Source organism: Athene cunicularia, assembly GCF_003259725.1.
Source record: "Athene cunicularia isolate RWA chromosome 22 unlocalized genomic scaffold, athCun1 chr22_part1, whole genome shotgun sequence".
NCBI classification, from domain to species: domain Eukaryota; kingdom Metazoa; phylum Chordata; class Aves; order Strigiformes; family Strigidae; genus Athene; species Athene cunicularia.
The window spans coordinates 2,178,975-2,195,555 of NW_020799128.1; the positions used below are offsets into that span (position 1 = coordinate 2,178,975).

General features: G+C 42.7%; 1 protein-coding gene across 3 annotated transcripts in view; it reads left to right on the forward strand.

Annotated features, from left to right (window-relative positions):
- Nucleotides 1-16,581, forward strand: part of EBF2 (EBF transcription factor 2) — a 140,006-nt gene that overhangs the window by 106,168 nt on the left and 17,257 nt on the right. For 2 of the 3 annotated variants that reach the window (XM_026863119.1, XM_026863122.1), the window contains exons 8-10: nucleotides 6,333-6,450; nucleotides 8,246-8,379; nucleotides 8,926-9,052. In XM_026863119.1, coding sequence (XP_026718920.1) covers nucleotides 6,333-6,450; nucleotides 8,246-8,379; nucleotides 8,926-9,052 — 379 coding nt within the window. The remainder of the gene's footprint in view (nucleotides 1-6,332; nucleotides 6,451-8,245; nucleotides 8,380-8,925; nucleotides 9,053-16,581) is intronic. The other variant, XM_026863121.1, reaches the window with a different exon arrangement.

Below are 16,581 nucleotides of genomic sequence, written 5' to 3' on the forward strand. Positions count from 1 at the left end.
GGGGGTGGGGGGGAAGAAGGGATGGAAAGGTTACATTAACACTGCATTGTAAATTTAATACCACTCCAGATGCCTGAAGAGGTGGGGGTTTTTAGTAAAATTCTTTAGCTTGGAGAGCAACACCAGCTGCTTTGTGATCACATTAACTATTTGAAATTTGCTTTGATATTAAGTAGAGCTTCAAAGATACGATGGAAATCTGTTAACTTTCTTCTTTTTTTTTATCAAATACGAAGGTTTTCTACTGTGGAAAGGTTATATCTCAGAAGTTAGAGGATGTGTGATCGTTATTTTAGTGAGGTTTTTTTATCCCCAGTAGTGACATAATTTTATTGTGAATCACTGACTACTTCAGTGTCTGTCAGTGGCTAAAGCAGGGAAAGGGAATCTTTTTAGAACTAATGGATATTTTCATGGCTACTTGATCACTGCCTGAATACATATGCAGATAGGGTAATATGTCCTTGTGAATTTAACTGAAGCAAATATTGATTCTTTATCAGTTAAAATAATTCTGAATAAAGATTGTCAGTGGAAAACTGAAACAGAAATCACACTGAAATCACCATAGGGCTGACTTTGAGTTGAGCTAATCTGCAAATCTGAGTTTACATAGGTATTGTCTTTGCTGTGTTCTCAGGGAGTGATTCTCCCAGGAACAGAATAAAAAAAAAAAAAAATATGATGCCCTCGATTTAATGAGGACTTCTAGAGAACTTGATTGAAGCCCAATGATACTTAATGGTAACGACCGGTGTGTAATGGGGGACAATAATTCCGTGGAATTAAGATGAGGCACTTCAGCTAAAATGCTTCAGCTGAGACCTGGTGCTAAGGCATTAGACTCCTGTTGACTGGGAATTCTGCTTCATCCAGTAACATACTGATTAAACAGATCTTACAGTGCCACGGTCGAGAGAACGGTCCAAGGCAACAGCAGAACATCCATACTAACAATGGTCATCTTTGAACCAACATGCTTTTTGAGAAACAAAGAGAGAGAAAGGTCAGCAATTGCCCTCTGTTTTCAGCAGAAATCATGACATGGGATGTTTCCTGGCAGGTATCCCCCTCTAGGTGCTCTAGGGAGAAAGAGAAAGGAAAAATAACAAGGTGTATCCCTGGGGAGATTTCCTTCCTGACCTCAGAGCGGTTGGTTCGGTTCATCATCAGGCACGTGAGCGCAAAGCTGGCCGTGCTGGAGAATTCTGGTACGAAGCAGTGAAGGATCTGTGTCATTCACGAAAAAGAAGAATGGGCGAGAGTGCTGGGATCAGATTATGAGTTAGGAACGTAGACTGTCATAAACAAAAGGGGATAGCAAGAATAAAACCTAAGTAGTCTAAACCAAAATCCTTTTCAGACTGATGGTAAAAGAATTTGCCAGAGACCCGCCATGGTCAGATTTGGGTATGGATAGAAATCGCTGAACGGTTGTTAGAGAGATGAATACTACACGGACTAATGTCGTTATGGGAGACTAAATTTCCCAGGTATAGATTGCCAAACAAATGCAACTGGTACCAGCGGAGTAGAGAGCTATTACTGGGTGGCAGATTTCTTCAACAGATAGTGACCGACCCAACAAAAGGTGATGTTGTTTTAGATTCTACATGAGTAAAGGAAGGACCTACTGCAACCGCAAATAACCCCGAAACGCTCAAGGAGCCATTGTGAGAGTGAGTTCCCAGGGTTGTGTATCATCTGTTAAAACCAAACCACAGATGAGGCTCTGGTATGTCTCAGGTAAGCTGTGCAAGTAGCAAGCAAAACACATTTGTTCCGTTGTACCCCCCTGATTACTTGTTTGGAATACAACATGCTGGTTCAACTGTATTCAAAAGAGAATGAAAATGAAATTGGAACAGGTGCAAGAATGGGTCATTAAGGTGCTTGGGGAGTGGACGAGAGCTTGGCTCAAGGACTTCAGTGACATGCACTGAGCAGGGACGTAACTGCTGCCTGAAAACGTCCTAAGGTAGATCAGAATGGGAAATAATAATAATTTTAAAGCTAGTCTTAAGCATAAACTGACTAGGAATAAATTTAGGCTTGTAAACCATAACTTCCCTAAGCATCAGGACAAGTAGGCTTTAAAACAGGAGTGGCACCAAAGGCAAAAGCTTGAAGTGGTTGAAGACCATTTTATAAAAGTAGCTCTGTGGTTTGGTTGTCTGTCATAGCAGAAGACCAGATGTCACTGACCCGGGACTTATCTCCTAGCCCTGAGCCCCTATAATCTTAGGAGGCCCCGTTCCTGAAGCGAAGGCCATGTGCAGAGTTTTCTCTGTTAGCCCAGTGTTTGCCGCAGACCCGGATCTCGGGGAGGATTTCCCAAAGAATTCAATGGAAGTTTTGAGCAGAGAGAGGCTGCTGGCATTTTTCACATTGTTTATCTTCTTCCTAATCCAACTATGAAGCAAACACATTATATTCTAGTGTCTACTCCTGTATTACTCGCTCAACCAAAACGCCTTATTGACATCAATGGGGAGCCCTGTCCAAGTGAAGACAGCAGGATGAGGCCTGACATCTTTTCTTCCACCCAGCTGGAAAATAATAATAATGATGATAATTTTTTAAATCCTCATAGTAGTTATTCTTCTGAAAAGTTAAAATAACACGGTGCTGTGACTAGAGAGTTATAAGGGAAAGTCCATCAGGAATGTAATATTGTTTCCAGATGTACGATGTCATAAAGAATTTTTTCCACACTTGGAATGGTAACAGGAATTTTTTGAGAGAGATCATTTACACAGTGATGAGATACGTTACATGTAAGTAAATGCCTGTATGCCTGGAATGTTTGTACCATATGTCTAAATAGGTGTCTATGAGTGATACAGCTTTTAGAGATATAGATGATGATGTGTATTTACTTGTATATATGTGATTTGGAGAGGAGCACACTTCAGAATATAGAAACACTGACAGAATGTCTCGATGGGGGAGGAAAAACTGTAATACCCAGATAAAGGTTTGTAAAGAAATAGAACACTTTGAGCTGTGCAGGGGAGTGAAAGAGGGGCAAGTGCAGCTCTAAGAACCTGAGTTTAACGTGCTAAAGACAGTCCCTCCTCGTGGTTTTTGAGCAGGGATTACGTTACAGAAATCCTCTTGGGAAACAAAAATAATGTGGAGATACAGCACCTGCATTTCTTGAGTACTGCCGGGGAATCGTTGGTTTATGCCTGTGGCTTCATAGCTGATAACCAGACACTTGCAGATTTGCGGAGAGAATCTTAAGAACTGTTGAAAACCCTGCTTTGCTGTTCCCGGGCGCGGAGCCGGCGTTGGGATGGATGAAGGAGTAACGCCTTTCCCTTTCTCTCCCTTGCTTGCTTGGTTGTCCTCTGGAACTCCAGTAGAGGTGACGGGTTGATCCAGCTGTTGGGCACCACAAAGTCTTTAGTCTTGATGTTGTCTGTGTCACATTTGACCCTCAGCTTACAATTACCAGAATCCACAGCCCACCTGACTAATGTTGATGTTCTCAGGTCATTCCCTTAGGATTACGTTTTGCATTAGCTACTGATTTAAGCTAAAAGACAATCAACTGAGTAGGCACAGAAGCCACATTATCCTACAAGAAGAAATGCCATCAGATCAGAAAAAGAAAAATGCCCCAAAACCACTTGGCGGTAATTTTCCAGTGCTGTGGACAAATCTAAGAATTTAAATCTCCAGGGAAGTTTGCACATCACCTTTCATCGGCACTAAATACAGGGTTTTTTAAAAAAAAGGCCTGGCATGTTTTATGATGTTAGGAGAACAAGTGTTATTGATAAATACATGTTCAGAAGGGTATTGGCAAAAATGCATAGAAATGGTTAACAAGGTAATGGTAAGAAACGTTGACCTTGATTTGTTTAGCTAAGATGTAAAGATTTTTGAAGGTCAAAGGTGTTCTTGTGTAGTGTTTTGGAGTCTAACTGTGTCTGACCCTCTAACATTAAGCTGCTGTGGCCTGCAGTTTTGAAGAGTGAAGCAAACCAGGGGGAAAGAGAGAAGGGGGAGAGAACAGGAAATGGAGTGAGGTGTTTCAGGAAGTTGTCAGGAGTTGACTGATTGATTCCAGATGGAAAGGGTCACCCTTCGTGACCCAGGAAATACTCACTGGGGGAAAGCAGTTGGCTTGTGAAAGGGAAGGGCCTGGGAGTTAGAGACCATAGTGGAATGCACATTCCTCTTCCTTTTATCCATAAAACATTGTTTTTTAATTTTCGGTATAAAACAATTGGATTGTCATCTTCATCAGGCAAGAGAGAATGACTGGAGCAGAGCGAAGAAGTTCAGTGATTTTTATGTCCATAACCTCAGACGTTCTCACTCCCCATCACTGATAATGAGTTGGCCAGCAGTGTTGTAGCAAAGACGACAAAGGTCTCTGCTGAATTTCATCAGTGCCTTAGAGATCACTGCAAATAAGGTCCAAATCTTTGAGCGCGTTCTGCTCCAGATCTGAACGTCGCGTTTGGTCCTGCCCCTGAGGATGCTGTGTTTATTTACCCTGGGTCCCAGCCTGTGAGATGCCAAGTGGCTTTGACCCTGCTGTGATGAATGGGAGAGGTGAATAAAAATGGAACGGCTCGTGGAGAGAGGTCTGAAAGTGCATCTTCCATTCCTGCCGGCTCAGGGAATAGAGGATGCTCAGCACTTATCTTCTAAACAGAGGACTGTTTCTTGCTATTACTCACGCTACGGGGATCTCTACAACCCTCACTGAAATGTGGCTCTTGTATTGTGCGCTACATTTACACCCAGACAGTTCTCCAAGCGGGGAATATGTGTATACTTGAAGTCTGCATATATTATAAAGATCTCATACCGAGGGCATGTGGGTGTGTGTTTATCACATACGTACCTTCCATACGCGAGTTCAGATATGTATATATTATGCAGTGTAACTGTATATATACGATATACTTTTTATTTACATTTGGTTACAATTTAAACACTTGTCGTAAATATTTCAGACACTGGAATAATTCAGATCTATTCCCCTGTTGCCATAGTGTGCTCTGTGCTGGCCAGTGAGAGATTAAAATTTATTTCCATTGTTTAACGGAAAATAATGAAGTGCATCTGAGCGGGTTCAGCTATGTCATGCGGGAAATGTTCACTTTGGATGGGAGTCTCACTCCACCCAAATGTGCAATGATGAAATCAGTTGGCACACAAAAGCAACACATTTTGTGACAAGAATGCTTGAGAAGTGTAAGAGTACAGTATGACAAGAGCCTTTTGGAATGAATTAAACTTGTTTCAAGAAAGAAAGTATTCTTTAAGCTAGCTTAATCCTGGAGGAGGGCAAGGTTTCTCCTGCTATACGCTGAATGTAGTTTTATCAAGTTAGAGCCCAGACTGTGACAGTCGTAGCTCTGAAAATTCGTGGACACACCCCGGGCCAGATTCTCAATAGCTGGGACTTACTGTAGCTGTGCGGCAGCTGAATGGGGTAACGGTGATTTACACCAACTAACGGTCAAAACCTGAAAGTTTCAATAAGATGCGTCTTCTTTCGGTAGTTAAAACACAGTTTGTTCGTGTTTTTTTTTTTTTCTTAAAAGTTTGTGGTTTGAAGACGCACATGTTTCTGGATTTACAGGACTTGGAGCTTTGGATGTTGTCCTGTAAAGGGAACACTACGGGGGGTTAATGAACATACACAGTTACTTCCTCTAAGAATTCATATGCTGTTGGAGTCCGGCAACAAAAGTCATGGAGGCTGAGGTTTAAAAGCTGCTGCTTGATTTGGGGTCCTCAGGCCCAGATGATTTTCAAGATGCACTGAGCACGCATGTGTCAGAAAAACCCAGACGTGATATTAGGTAGTTTGCAGATAGTAGGAGTTTCCATTTTGCTCAGTCAATGGAGACCTGTATTTTCGAAGCAGATGCAGGTACATTTGCATGTGTGCTCAGTACAGCAGATGGCTCTGAATCTGCCTGTGTGTATCAGAGGGCAAATTGCTGGGGTGCTCTGCAGCCTGCCCCCCTGGTTGGTATGTGTAGACCTCTTTGCCATCAGCTATGCTACAGCGCATCATAGGAAATGAAATTTAGGGCCATCTGCAGTAGCTGGTTCATTATACAGTAAGGACTTTATATGGCCCTTAGGATGCTGTGTTAAATGGAATTAATGCAGAGAATGAAGGCTGAAAATGTGGTTTTTTTTTCCCCTTCTTGATAGGGAGTAAACCCTGCAGGACATGATGCCGTTTTACAAACAGAACGGGGTTTTAACCAAACTGAATAATTAATACTTAACAAGTTGAATTTCAAAGTAAATTTTTCACCTGCCTCCTTTTTCTTCCCTTTCAAATTACCTAGGTTGTGCTGTCGACAACAGTGAACGTTGATGGGCACGTCCTGGCAGTGTCTGACAACATGTTTGTTCACAACAACTCCAAGCATGGGCGGAGGGCGAGGAGACTTGACCCCTCAGAAGGTAGGATATTTGTGCGAGGAGCAGTACACAAGTGAAGGCAAAAGCACGTTACCCGTTCTTCAATTTCTGTTTGTTTTCAGGGGAAGGAGAGCTAAGGGGGAACTACAGACCCTCAGGGGGTTTAGAGAAGGAAGAGGCAGGAAAACAGTGTCTGCTGCATGCAAAATATGATCCTCTTCACATCTAAGAGACTGGTGCCTCTCTGTGTGTGTGTGTGTGTGTCCCACTTTATTAATTAGTTTGTACTGCTGAGATGAAAAACACAGAAACACTAAGCATTATCCAAATTTCAGACTTCTCGTTCAGCTGGGATAGATTTGATTTCAGGCAAATTAAGCAACATGACATCTCAGTTAAACAGAACCGTTGCAGCCCAAGATGTGTATGAAAAAGTGTCACTGGTTCCCTCGCACAAACTATGCACAAAGCATAACAAGGCACAGAAGGAAAATGACACTAATTGATTTGAGTTTGTTTGGCTAAGCCAGGCTCATGGCTGGCCATGGGATGGGTTTGGGACTATATTAAAGCAATTACAAATCCTTGTATCTGTTAAGCTTCAAAACGGTTGGCCCCTCCTCTCCCTCTTCCCGTCCATTCGTTACCAAGGCATTGCACCCCTCACACAGACAGTACTCAAAATTACTATAAATGCTATCTGTGTCTCCTTTTCCCTCCCCTGCAGCTAGTGAAAGTGAGAAGAGCTAGTGATGTTAGTAGAAAAGACAAGCAAGGATATTATTTCATTATAATGTTTTGCTGCCCCACTTCTTAACTGTGCCCTGTATCAACCTAAAAGAAGAATTAATGAACTGGAAGAAAATGATTGAATCAGTAAAGAATTCAGAGTGGTGTTAATTCTCCCCCAGCGGGCAGTGAAATGGTAGAAGGAAAATCCCAGGATTCCTAGCCTAGGAAGCCATCCAGTTTTTCCTTGACTGATTGGATGTGATTGACTGGCTGTTCAAAGGAGTCTCATGTTTTTGGAGCACTGCCAAAGTTCCCCTCCACCTCTGACCCTGTCAACATTGGGAATGGAGTGATGGATTGACTTTGGTTATGGCCTGGAAACCATATTGGGTTCCTGATGGGATGTATAGTCCAGAGGCCTTGAACATATGGAAGAAAAAAGAAAAAAAAATCTACTCTGTAAAATCAAGAAAATGATTAGAAATTGTCTCCTGATAGGAGTTGGAGGAAACATTTGATATTCCTGTATCTTTTTTAGCCATTGATAAACTTAATAAATCTTAATCTACCTCTCTTTCCACAGGGTTTAGCTTTTGTGTGGTCATATGCTAATGAGTGGTGGGTTGTTTTTTTTTTTAAACATCCTCTGCACAATCATTTAAGCGTTTCATTTTTACACCCACTACAGTTGGCCTATTAGGCTTTAATGACACGATGTTAAGTGCCAGTAATGAATAGGCAAGTAATTAACACTAGCAAGGCAGAAAGCATGCTTTTATTTATTTATTTATTTGTTTACTGGGCTTCATGAAATGGTGAAGCAGCCTTCATGGGTGAATGGCCGGAGGGGACTTGTCCTAGGCCTTTGTCAGCACTGGGGAATTCACTCCAGCCGTGAAGCTGCAGCAGGGCAGGAACTCCCAGGAGCGGGCAGGTGAAGCTGCTCCCAGCTACAGTCTGCATCCCGGTGACTTAGGACAGCTTCATGTGCCCAGAACTGGCTGGCAAGGGTTTACACCCAGTATCGCAGAAAAGTCTCAAAGCTGTGTGGGGAAAACCCAGCACGACCTGGCGCTCTGATAACCCCGGTCCTTTCTGTTTCGCTCAGCCACACCGTGCATCAAAGCCATCAGCCCAAGCGAAGGCTGGACCACGGGGGGAGCGATGGTCATCATTATCGGAGACAACTTCTTCGATGGGCTGCAGGTTGTGTTCGGAACCATGCTTGTATGGAGCGAGGTAGGTGGAGGTGCCTCCTTGTTGCTGAACTGAAGAAACACTCCTTTCGTGAAGAAAGCGGAGGGGGAATAGTGTTAATGTCTGTTCCAGTGATGGTACAAAACTGGAGGGCTGTAAGGTGGGCGGTATAAACCCCAGGAAATTCATGGAGCCAGTTTTCTCTGTGGAACTCCTGGCTATGCGATGTTATTGAGGCCAACTGCTCAGGAATACCCAGAATGGAATTGAATAGGTGTCTGGCAATAGGTAAGGATAAAGAAAATAAAGAAAGGGTTACAAGAATTCCCCCTGGACCCAGAAATGAGGCAGCAATTAACCAACGGGCACAAGCAGTACAATTTTCCTGATGACTGTCCTAAAACGTGTCTTCCTCTGCTGGAGGCAAGAAGCTCGACCAGATACATCACTTGCCTGATCCGTAGTGTCTCGCATATAGGAAGAAGCAATGCGTTTACTCATAAAGCATGTTTGGAGGGTGAAAAGTGAAAGCGGGGAGAATAGCAACAGACATGTCATAATCATGCCTCTCCTTTTGTTATTTCCCAGCTTATCACGCCGCATGCCATTCGAGTTCAGACACCTCCACGTCACATTCCCGGGGTGGTTGAAGTGACATTATCATACAAATCCAAACAGTTTTGCAAAGGTGCGCCAGGCAGGTTTATTTACACAGGTAGGTGATCGCGATTTCCGCTAGAGGAGCTCAAGCTCAGAGCCCCTTTGTGTTGGTAATCGGTATTGACAACTCTCTGCTTGCTTGATTTACCCTCGTGCTGTTCGAAGGCCACTCTGGTAGTTGTGACATTTGGACACGCAAGGAGATAGCTTCATTGTTATGCAGAGGTGTTAAGGCACTGTTACTACACGTGTTAATGTTTTTTCCCCCGATTAGAGCTCACGCTGTTATGATATGGGTCTGCCTATGGATATACGGAGCGCACAGGAACGTGATAGCATTGTTCTGCATACTGGGAGATGTTTTATTTATAACAGTCTTTCTTTTACATTTTCCTCTCGCTGGGGGTAACCTTTCATTTTCAAGATAATCCCAGAGGACAAGGAGAGCCTCTTGGATTGAAAGAAGCCAATGAGCTGAGTGGAAAATAAATCTGTTGGTTGGTTGGTTTGGGTTTTTTTGTTTTTGTTTTTGTTTTTTTTTTATTCTTAAATGGATTATCAACTTATTTAGTGTCCTATATTCACCTCTGCTAGCGGGAGGACGTTATCTATAGACCTGAAAGAAAAACATCAGATGGGACCAGATGACCATCTCTTTGACCTTTCAGTACCAGTAGTAACAACGATGGCATACACAGTGTATACAGTGAAGTTTCTGAAGCCTTTTAAGCATCACTGGAGAGTAATAGTGCGCCAAGTTCTAAAGGGTGGATTTATGTTTAATTATTGGCTCCCACCAAATCAAATTCAGATTTCTCAAAATGGAATAATTGATTTTTTTTTAAGCTTCCTCCTACCAACAATCCTCATTAAATAACCTTTGTGTATTGTCAAATTTTAAATCATAATTTAACTCAAAAATAATAACGAAGGTCCAAGATATTTTTTATTAAAAACTTTAAGGTCAAAACTTAACCACCTGTTGAGCAAATTAGAATTTTTCCAGAAGCGGAAAAAAATGGAATGAAAATCTGATGCTTTGGGACTTTAGAAAGAAGCCGTGATTTGTGAAGATCCTCTTAACTGTCGTGTGCTGTTTTATAAACCCTTTATCAGTACACATGCTAAACTAGTGTTTAGTTGTAGGCGGAAAGGTTCACACAACTGCCACACCTGGAAATCCGCAGCGAGAATTAAGTCTTCAATTATACCAGGTACTCCAGTGAAATACAAGCTTAACTGATCCACAGTTAATTGAAGATACTGAAATTATATCCATTGACTGAAACTGACTTTGAATCAAGCTCACAGGGATTAGGAATTTCTCCTGATTTTGCACCAAAATCACCCCAGCGCGGTGCAAAGTCGTTCTGGGATTATTTCTGGGCCCGTGAGATCAGGATCTGGGCAAAGGCTTTTGAAATGCATTCTTGTTCTACGGCAGTGCATCAAGTCACTGGTCTTTGGGAAAAGATGCATCTGATTTCTGAGCAGGTTAAACCTATTTCCTTTTCCGGAGAGAAATCCGGCAAAGGCGTCAAAGAGGTTAAAGATGCAAATCCTGTTTCTAAAGAGATGGGTCAGGTTAACTTACCCGAGTCTGGCACTCCCGAAGCAAAGGGACAGTGTCGTGGAGTACGGGGGCTGCACTGGGCCCCACACATTTCCCTTCAGGGAAGGAGACTGCTAATTCTTAGTTATTATTACAGATTTAAATGTAAAGTTCTTCCGTGGCACTGTCTGCTTCTGGAGGAGGCTTTGCTCCCAGTGTCTTCCGCACAAGCATTGCTGAGGGCCACCCACCATCTGCGTGTGGTACCTGGGCTCAGAGAGGAGTAGGAACGGACTGGTACTGGGATGTGTAATGGAAATGTGCACTCCTCTGTGACACACAGTCTTATTATTGCAAAGCTGTTTTAAGTGCAAGGCTTACTTGTACCATCTAGGGGGGAATCGAGTCAGACCGCAGTGCAGTTCTTTGAGATGTTAATTAGAGTGCTTCCATGAAAAAGGACATGAAGATGTATCTAGGAGCCAGCAGAAGAGAAGAAAGTTAAATTATACTATCCCTGGTTTACTGCTGCTATTGGCACAGGGATATCTGTTAGCATTCTCTGAGGAGTGAGTGGGTGCTTACTGCCATATGTTGCAAAACAGCGTTTCACAGAAGCTGCCGAGCTGTTAGAGCGAGGGTAGAACAGACAACTTTTCAATCTGTCTATTCAAGAACCTGCCGTTCTCCCACCATGGCAGGCAAAATGATAAACACAGCTATTAGGTAGAGGCTCACCTGTGTAATCAATTCCCCCAGGTTGTTGCTGCTAATAGCAGTAAAAACAACTTCTAAGCTACGAAAATAACATGGTGGCATATTTTTCTTTTTTTTTTTTTTTGCGGCAGTGAGATCAGAAAACTGCTGTGATCCTGCTGTGAACAGTGAGTTTTAACCTAGGCAAGCCATACTCAGGCAGTCAAAGTCCTCCTGCCTGGAAGTCTTCCTTCAAACTACCACAGGAACTTTTGAACCTCTTGACCAATTTCTATCCAATTTAATCAGAAATGTAGGAGCATCAAAGACGCGCATTTCCAGCACATTTTTTTTGCGAAAATGAAAAATGGTAAGAGAGATCTGAATGGATCCTCCACTGAAGGAAAGGGTGAAGAGCTCAACCGTGATATTAGACAGCAGAGAAGCTACCAGAAAACAGCCTCAGAAAGCCAGGTTGTTTGAATGCTGCTGGCCCCAGAATACACGTGTGTATCCAGAGCCCTCTGTAAAATCTGCTCAGTAGCAGCACAGAGTGCAAGTCGGGTGGAGTGGAGCAGACAAGTAGTATATAAAATACCAAAGAGGAAAGTTCAATAGATTTTATGATTATTGGTAAGGAAGTTCTGTGCATCATAATGAAAATCTGGTGGGGTTTTTTTTTCATGATAATTAAGTTTATTATCTTCTTGATGCTTCTGGTACTTCATATTGCAATCTATTCCTCTGAGCTGTCACAAAGTTGGTAGATAACATATCAGAGGATGCAGTCGGCTTAGAAACGTAAATAAGACCCCTTCCCTCTTGCATTGGAGTTGCCTCTATAAATGAGAATTTCTCCTCTAAATACCTTCCCTTTCATTCAGCTTGCACTTGGCAAAAACCTAAGAAATGTAGAGACATTTACGTCAAGCCCAGGAGACTGAAAAGTGTGAAAACCTGCAAGCTGAAAGCACGGGAAGATGTAGTTCTTTCAGAACCAGTAACGGCAGCAACAAGGACCAGCCCGGTGCTATCAGGGGCACGTTGTATGAAGTTCATGAAGGAAATTATGAAAATGATTCAGTGCTGAGATACAACCTCACATGAACAGCACGGAGGGTCAAGTCATATGGAAATGGTGACTGGGTGGCTATAGGTACCTCACAGCCTTAACAAGAATAATTATTCATATAAAACCAGACCTCGGAGGGTTCCTCAGGGCCTCGCTGCATCAGACATGGGCGACCAGTTACAGAAAGACACGTGATTCCGTTTTGTACGTGAGGTGCTGCCGCAGCAGGAGGAAGAGCAGCCACTTCCCTGCGGTGACACGGGAAAGCTGAAGAGGGAAGGGAAAGGGATCTCTCAGGTTCTAGTCATATCCTTTAATCACCAGGACACCAACACTCTGCTACAGCATGGAAACGGGAAAACAATGATCTTCATTTTGTGTGTATCTGCCTACGCCCTCAATATTTAATATACAATCAAATATTAATGTGTGACCTGATTACACTTGAGCGTTTTTCTTTTTGTAAGAGAGTCACAATAAGACAGGTTGTTTGAGGAAGAAAATGATAAACTGTTGAAAAGACGACTATAAAAATTAGACACAAATTTCAAGGGTAAATGTAAACGCCACAGTGGAGCTGTTCTGGGAGCTCGCAGGCGTCCTGTAATGTGTCTCTATAATGGGCTCCTCGCCGTGTGCTGTGCTGGCGCTGCTGCAGTTACGGTTCTGTCAGCGTTTCCACTCTTAAGTGCTATCATTCAGGGTGCTGCAACTCAGCCATCAAATTCCTCTCATCGCCAAAATGTGATGTGTGGACTTTTCCATAAGGTCCCCAGATGGGAAACTTTGATAAAAGCGAAGCCAAGAGGATTCTGTGGACATCTAATGGAGTACTACAGAGTATAGCAAAAATCTAGCGAAATGCCTCGTTACATGTTAATGGCAGTTGGTGAACCAACTTACGTACTTTAGTAGTTAAGTATATACTTAAAGTGAGAGATAAAAAGTCTATTTTTAAATCACTACAACTAAATATTTAGTTCCCGTGTGTGCCTTAATCTGGTGAGAATACAGGTTACACGTACATCGCTCTATTCTGAGTTACTTTTCTTTCATCAGCTGTTCCTACAATAATAACACATTTGTTCTCTGCTGCTAATCTAACAGTAGCCTCATATTCTGCTTTTAATACCAGACAAATTCAAATTCTCTCCTGCTGTAAGTAGTTCCATTATAGTTCTCTTGGCTTTAATATCGTTTACATCGGTTTACGCCAGCTGAGGATACGTCTCGTAGGCTTTCATATCTTAAGTTTGATCACAGCTCTGCATTTACTTTGTCTTGGAGATGGTAACCTGGAAATGTGTATATCAGGGAGATTTTGAACATAATTTTCCTTGCTGAGCAGAAATCCTCCAGGGGTTAACTTGTCAGAGCAATGCAATATAAAATAATCTGCAGGATATGTTGGACTCCCGGGTTGTACTGTGTCAGTCTCTCTGCCAGGTACCAAGGATAGGAAGGGTACCGGTTTGCTAAAGCTTGTAAGCAGATTTGAGAAGGTCTTGTTATCTGCTCGTGGGTAACAACACGTACAAGGATGCGGTGAGCTCTACAAATTGGCAGAGTGAGTTCGCCTGGCCAGAACACAACTGATGTGACAGAAAGCATTTGCAGAGAACAGCTCCTACCACCGCGTTCACCTACGAAATAGTGCAGCGGGAGGCAACGCTGCGCTGGGAGTAGGGTGTTGGGAACAGCAAACAGCACCCAGGACGCTGGCAGTAGGGTTCTAGCACCACACCACAACGTACCCTCAGAGCAGGCTGACACCGGTACGTGTGCGCCGGGATTAGCGTGGTTATAGCACGAGCCTCCCTAGGCAGCCACGTGGAAATGCTTCACCCCGTGGGGTCAGTACTGGGCATCTCTTCACTGTTGGCTTGGGTGAAGGTGGTCACCGGCGCAGAGCTGGAATTCAAGCCTTTAAGGCCACCGGTGCCTTTGTTTTAATGCCTTTAAGAAGGTTAAGCATCACACTGCAAACACTATGCTCCTGGCTCAGTTTCTGGGTTCAGGACATTTCTAGAGGCTTGCGTACTTTGTTTCTTCTCATTCATACTTTGCAAACAGAGCCCTTGCTGCCCTTTGGTTCTGCTTCATGGAGTAAAGCAAAGATGAGCCGCAGAACTTTGCTAAAGTCCTTAAACGTGCCCCCTTTTTGTGATTGGCGGAGAGGGAGAGCGCGCATCTCCCAAGGCGGACACTGGCAATATCGGGATGAGCTGTCACTCGTGGTAAATTGTGCAGCTCTTCATAACATCATCTTCCTTCAGCAGCCTTACGTGCTTTGATGTGCGGTGAAATAATTAATACTTTAAATGTCAGCACTGTTATCACTGGGTACCGCAGAGGGTCCCCGTCGAGATGAACGGGACTGAGCTGCCGCCGCACGGCTGGCAGATGCAGACAGATGTCATGGCATCAGTTGCTCAAGTGGGAGAATTATTTTATTTTTTTTTTCCTCCTATTCCAGTGAGTCGTAATAGCTGGCCACTTGTATTTAAAATGAAAGCATGGCTTTTAGAGGGTAAGGAACAGTATAAAAGAGGAAGCATTGCGCCACGCTCTCTTTGAGCCTTGTCAGAAATCAGGCCGGGCAGGCTGTGGGGCACTCAGACCTCTCCCTGCAGACTCTAACAATTCTGTTGTTATGCTAGAATGAGGCTTACAGACTAACCAACAATTCAGTTTATTTACTACATGGTTGCTTTTTTTTTTTTTTTTTTTTTTCATGCACAATTTTTTAAACTGTGCTCTGGGAAATTCAAGAGGCCCCTTGTGCCTGAGATCTGCGAGTCGCCAAGGGGATTTTGCTGTACCCGAATGAGTTTTCTTGGGGGTTTCATTGCAGTTGTCTGACTTGTAGGAAATAAGGAGCAGCCTGCTTCTGTGTCAGACCCCTTTATGGTCTCTCAGTCCATGAACCCCGAAGCATTTGGATATAATTTTGGCATGTTTCTATGTAGCACACAGATAAACCACTGCTGCTGCAGGAGCTCTTTTCTCTCCATGGAAGTGGTTATTGTGGTGATGCTGCTTAAACTTGCTGGTGGATTCTACATCTAGCCCTTCATTTGAGAAGGTACCACTTACTTCTACAAATGTTGGATCTTGTCTTTCACGACAGAGAATTTTTGGATTCAGGATTTCATGACAGAGATGTTTTTGTTTCATTAATGAGTAAAACTAGAAGCAGGCAATTTTGTTGCAAGGTGTACAGAAAAGCTTTTGTGCTGAAAGACATAATATATACATTGATTGAAAATGGAATGGATTAGCCTTGGAACTATTCAAGATCGTTGAGAAACTATTTGCTGCTGTTTATCTATCAGTCTGAAAATGTCCATGTCAATCCATTGGAAAAATGTTGAATAATCGTAAATTTCTTCTTCCTGAATTAGCATTTTGTATATTCCCATTAGCTATTTTTAGTGAACTATGTTTACATACATGTTTAAATTCTACATTGCTTTTGATTAGCTTAAGATATATAACTTAACTGATTAGACTTGTAATCAAGAAGAGAAATGGCACATAATGATGTATAGGCTCTTGAGAGAATTGTCCTATAATTCTCAGGATTATTGGCAAAAAAAATCTCTCCCCCCCCCCAAAAAAAAAAAACCCTCTTCCCAAATGGGATGTGGATTCTGTGGCAGTTGAAATGTATATTATTAAACTCCTTAAGCAAACCAGAATGGCTCCCAGTGGAGAGCAAAGACATTCTAAGTATAGCCAAGACTAAATTCTCAGGTCTGGGTTTTCTCTACTCAATTCCCACTTGATTATCTCCTGTAATATTTAAACTTCATGCCACGCCATAATTATTTAATAAAAAGTAAATATAAAATGTATCTCAGTGGGGAATGTGACCTTTTACCTTCATGTTGTTATACCAGAGACAGACACAGATAAACAGAGAATCTGGATCGGTGTAATAGTCTGTCTCACTTGATAGTTTCATTCTTCTGGTGCCTGAGACAGTTATTCTGCAAGGTGCTGAGTAGATTTTGGAAGGTTCAATAAGTGCGTGCCATCAGCATCTCCCGCAATCGGGTGTTTTCAGCTGCGCTGATGTCACTAGTTATTTAAAAAAAAAAAAAAATCTCGTTTATTTTTTCAAAAGAACCACCACCAATGGTACAAGAGGATAGAAGCAGCTAGCACGGAATGGGGATAGTGCTGACGGGCTTACGTACGTTACTTATGAAATGTGTCGCGGGATTCTTAACAAGCTCCTCAGCGTGAATGTACTGTTTGA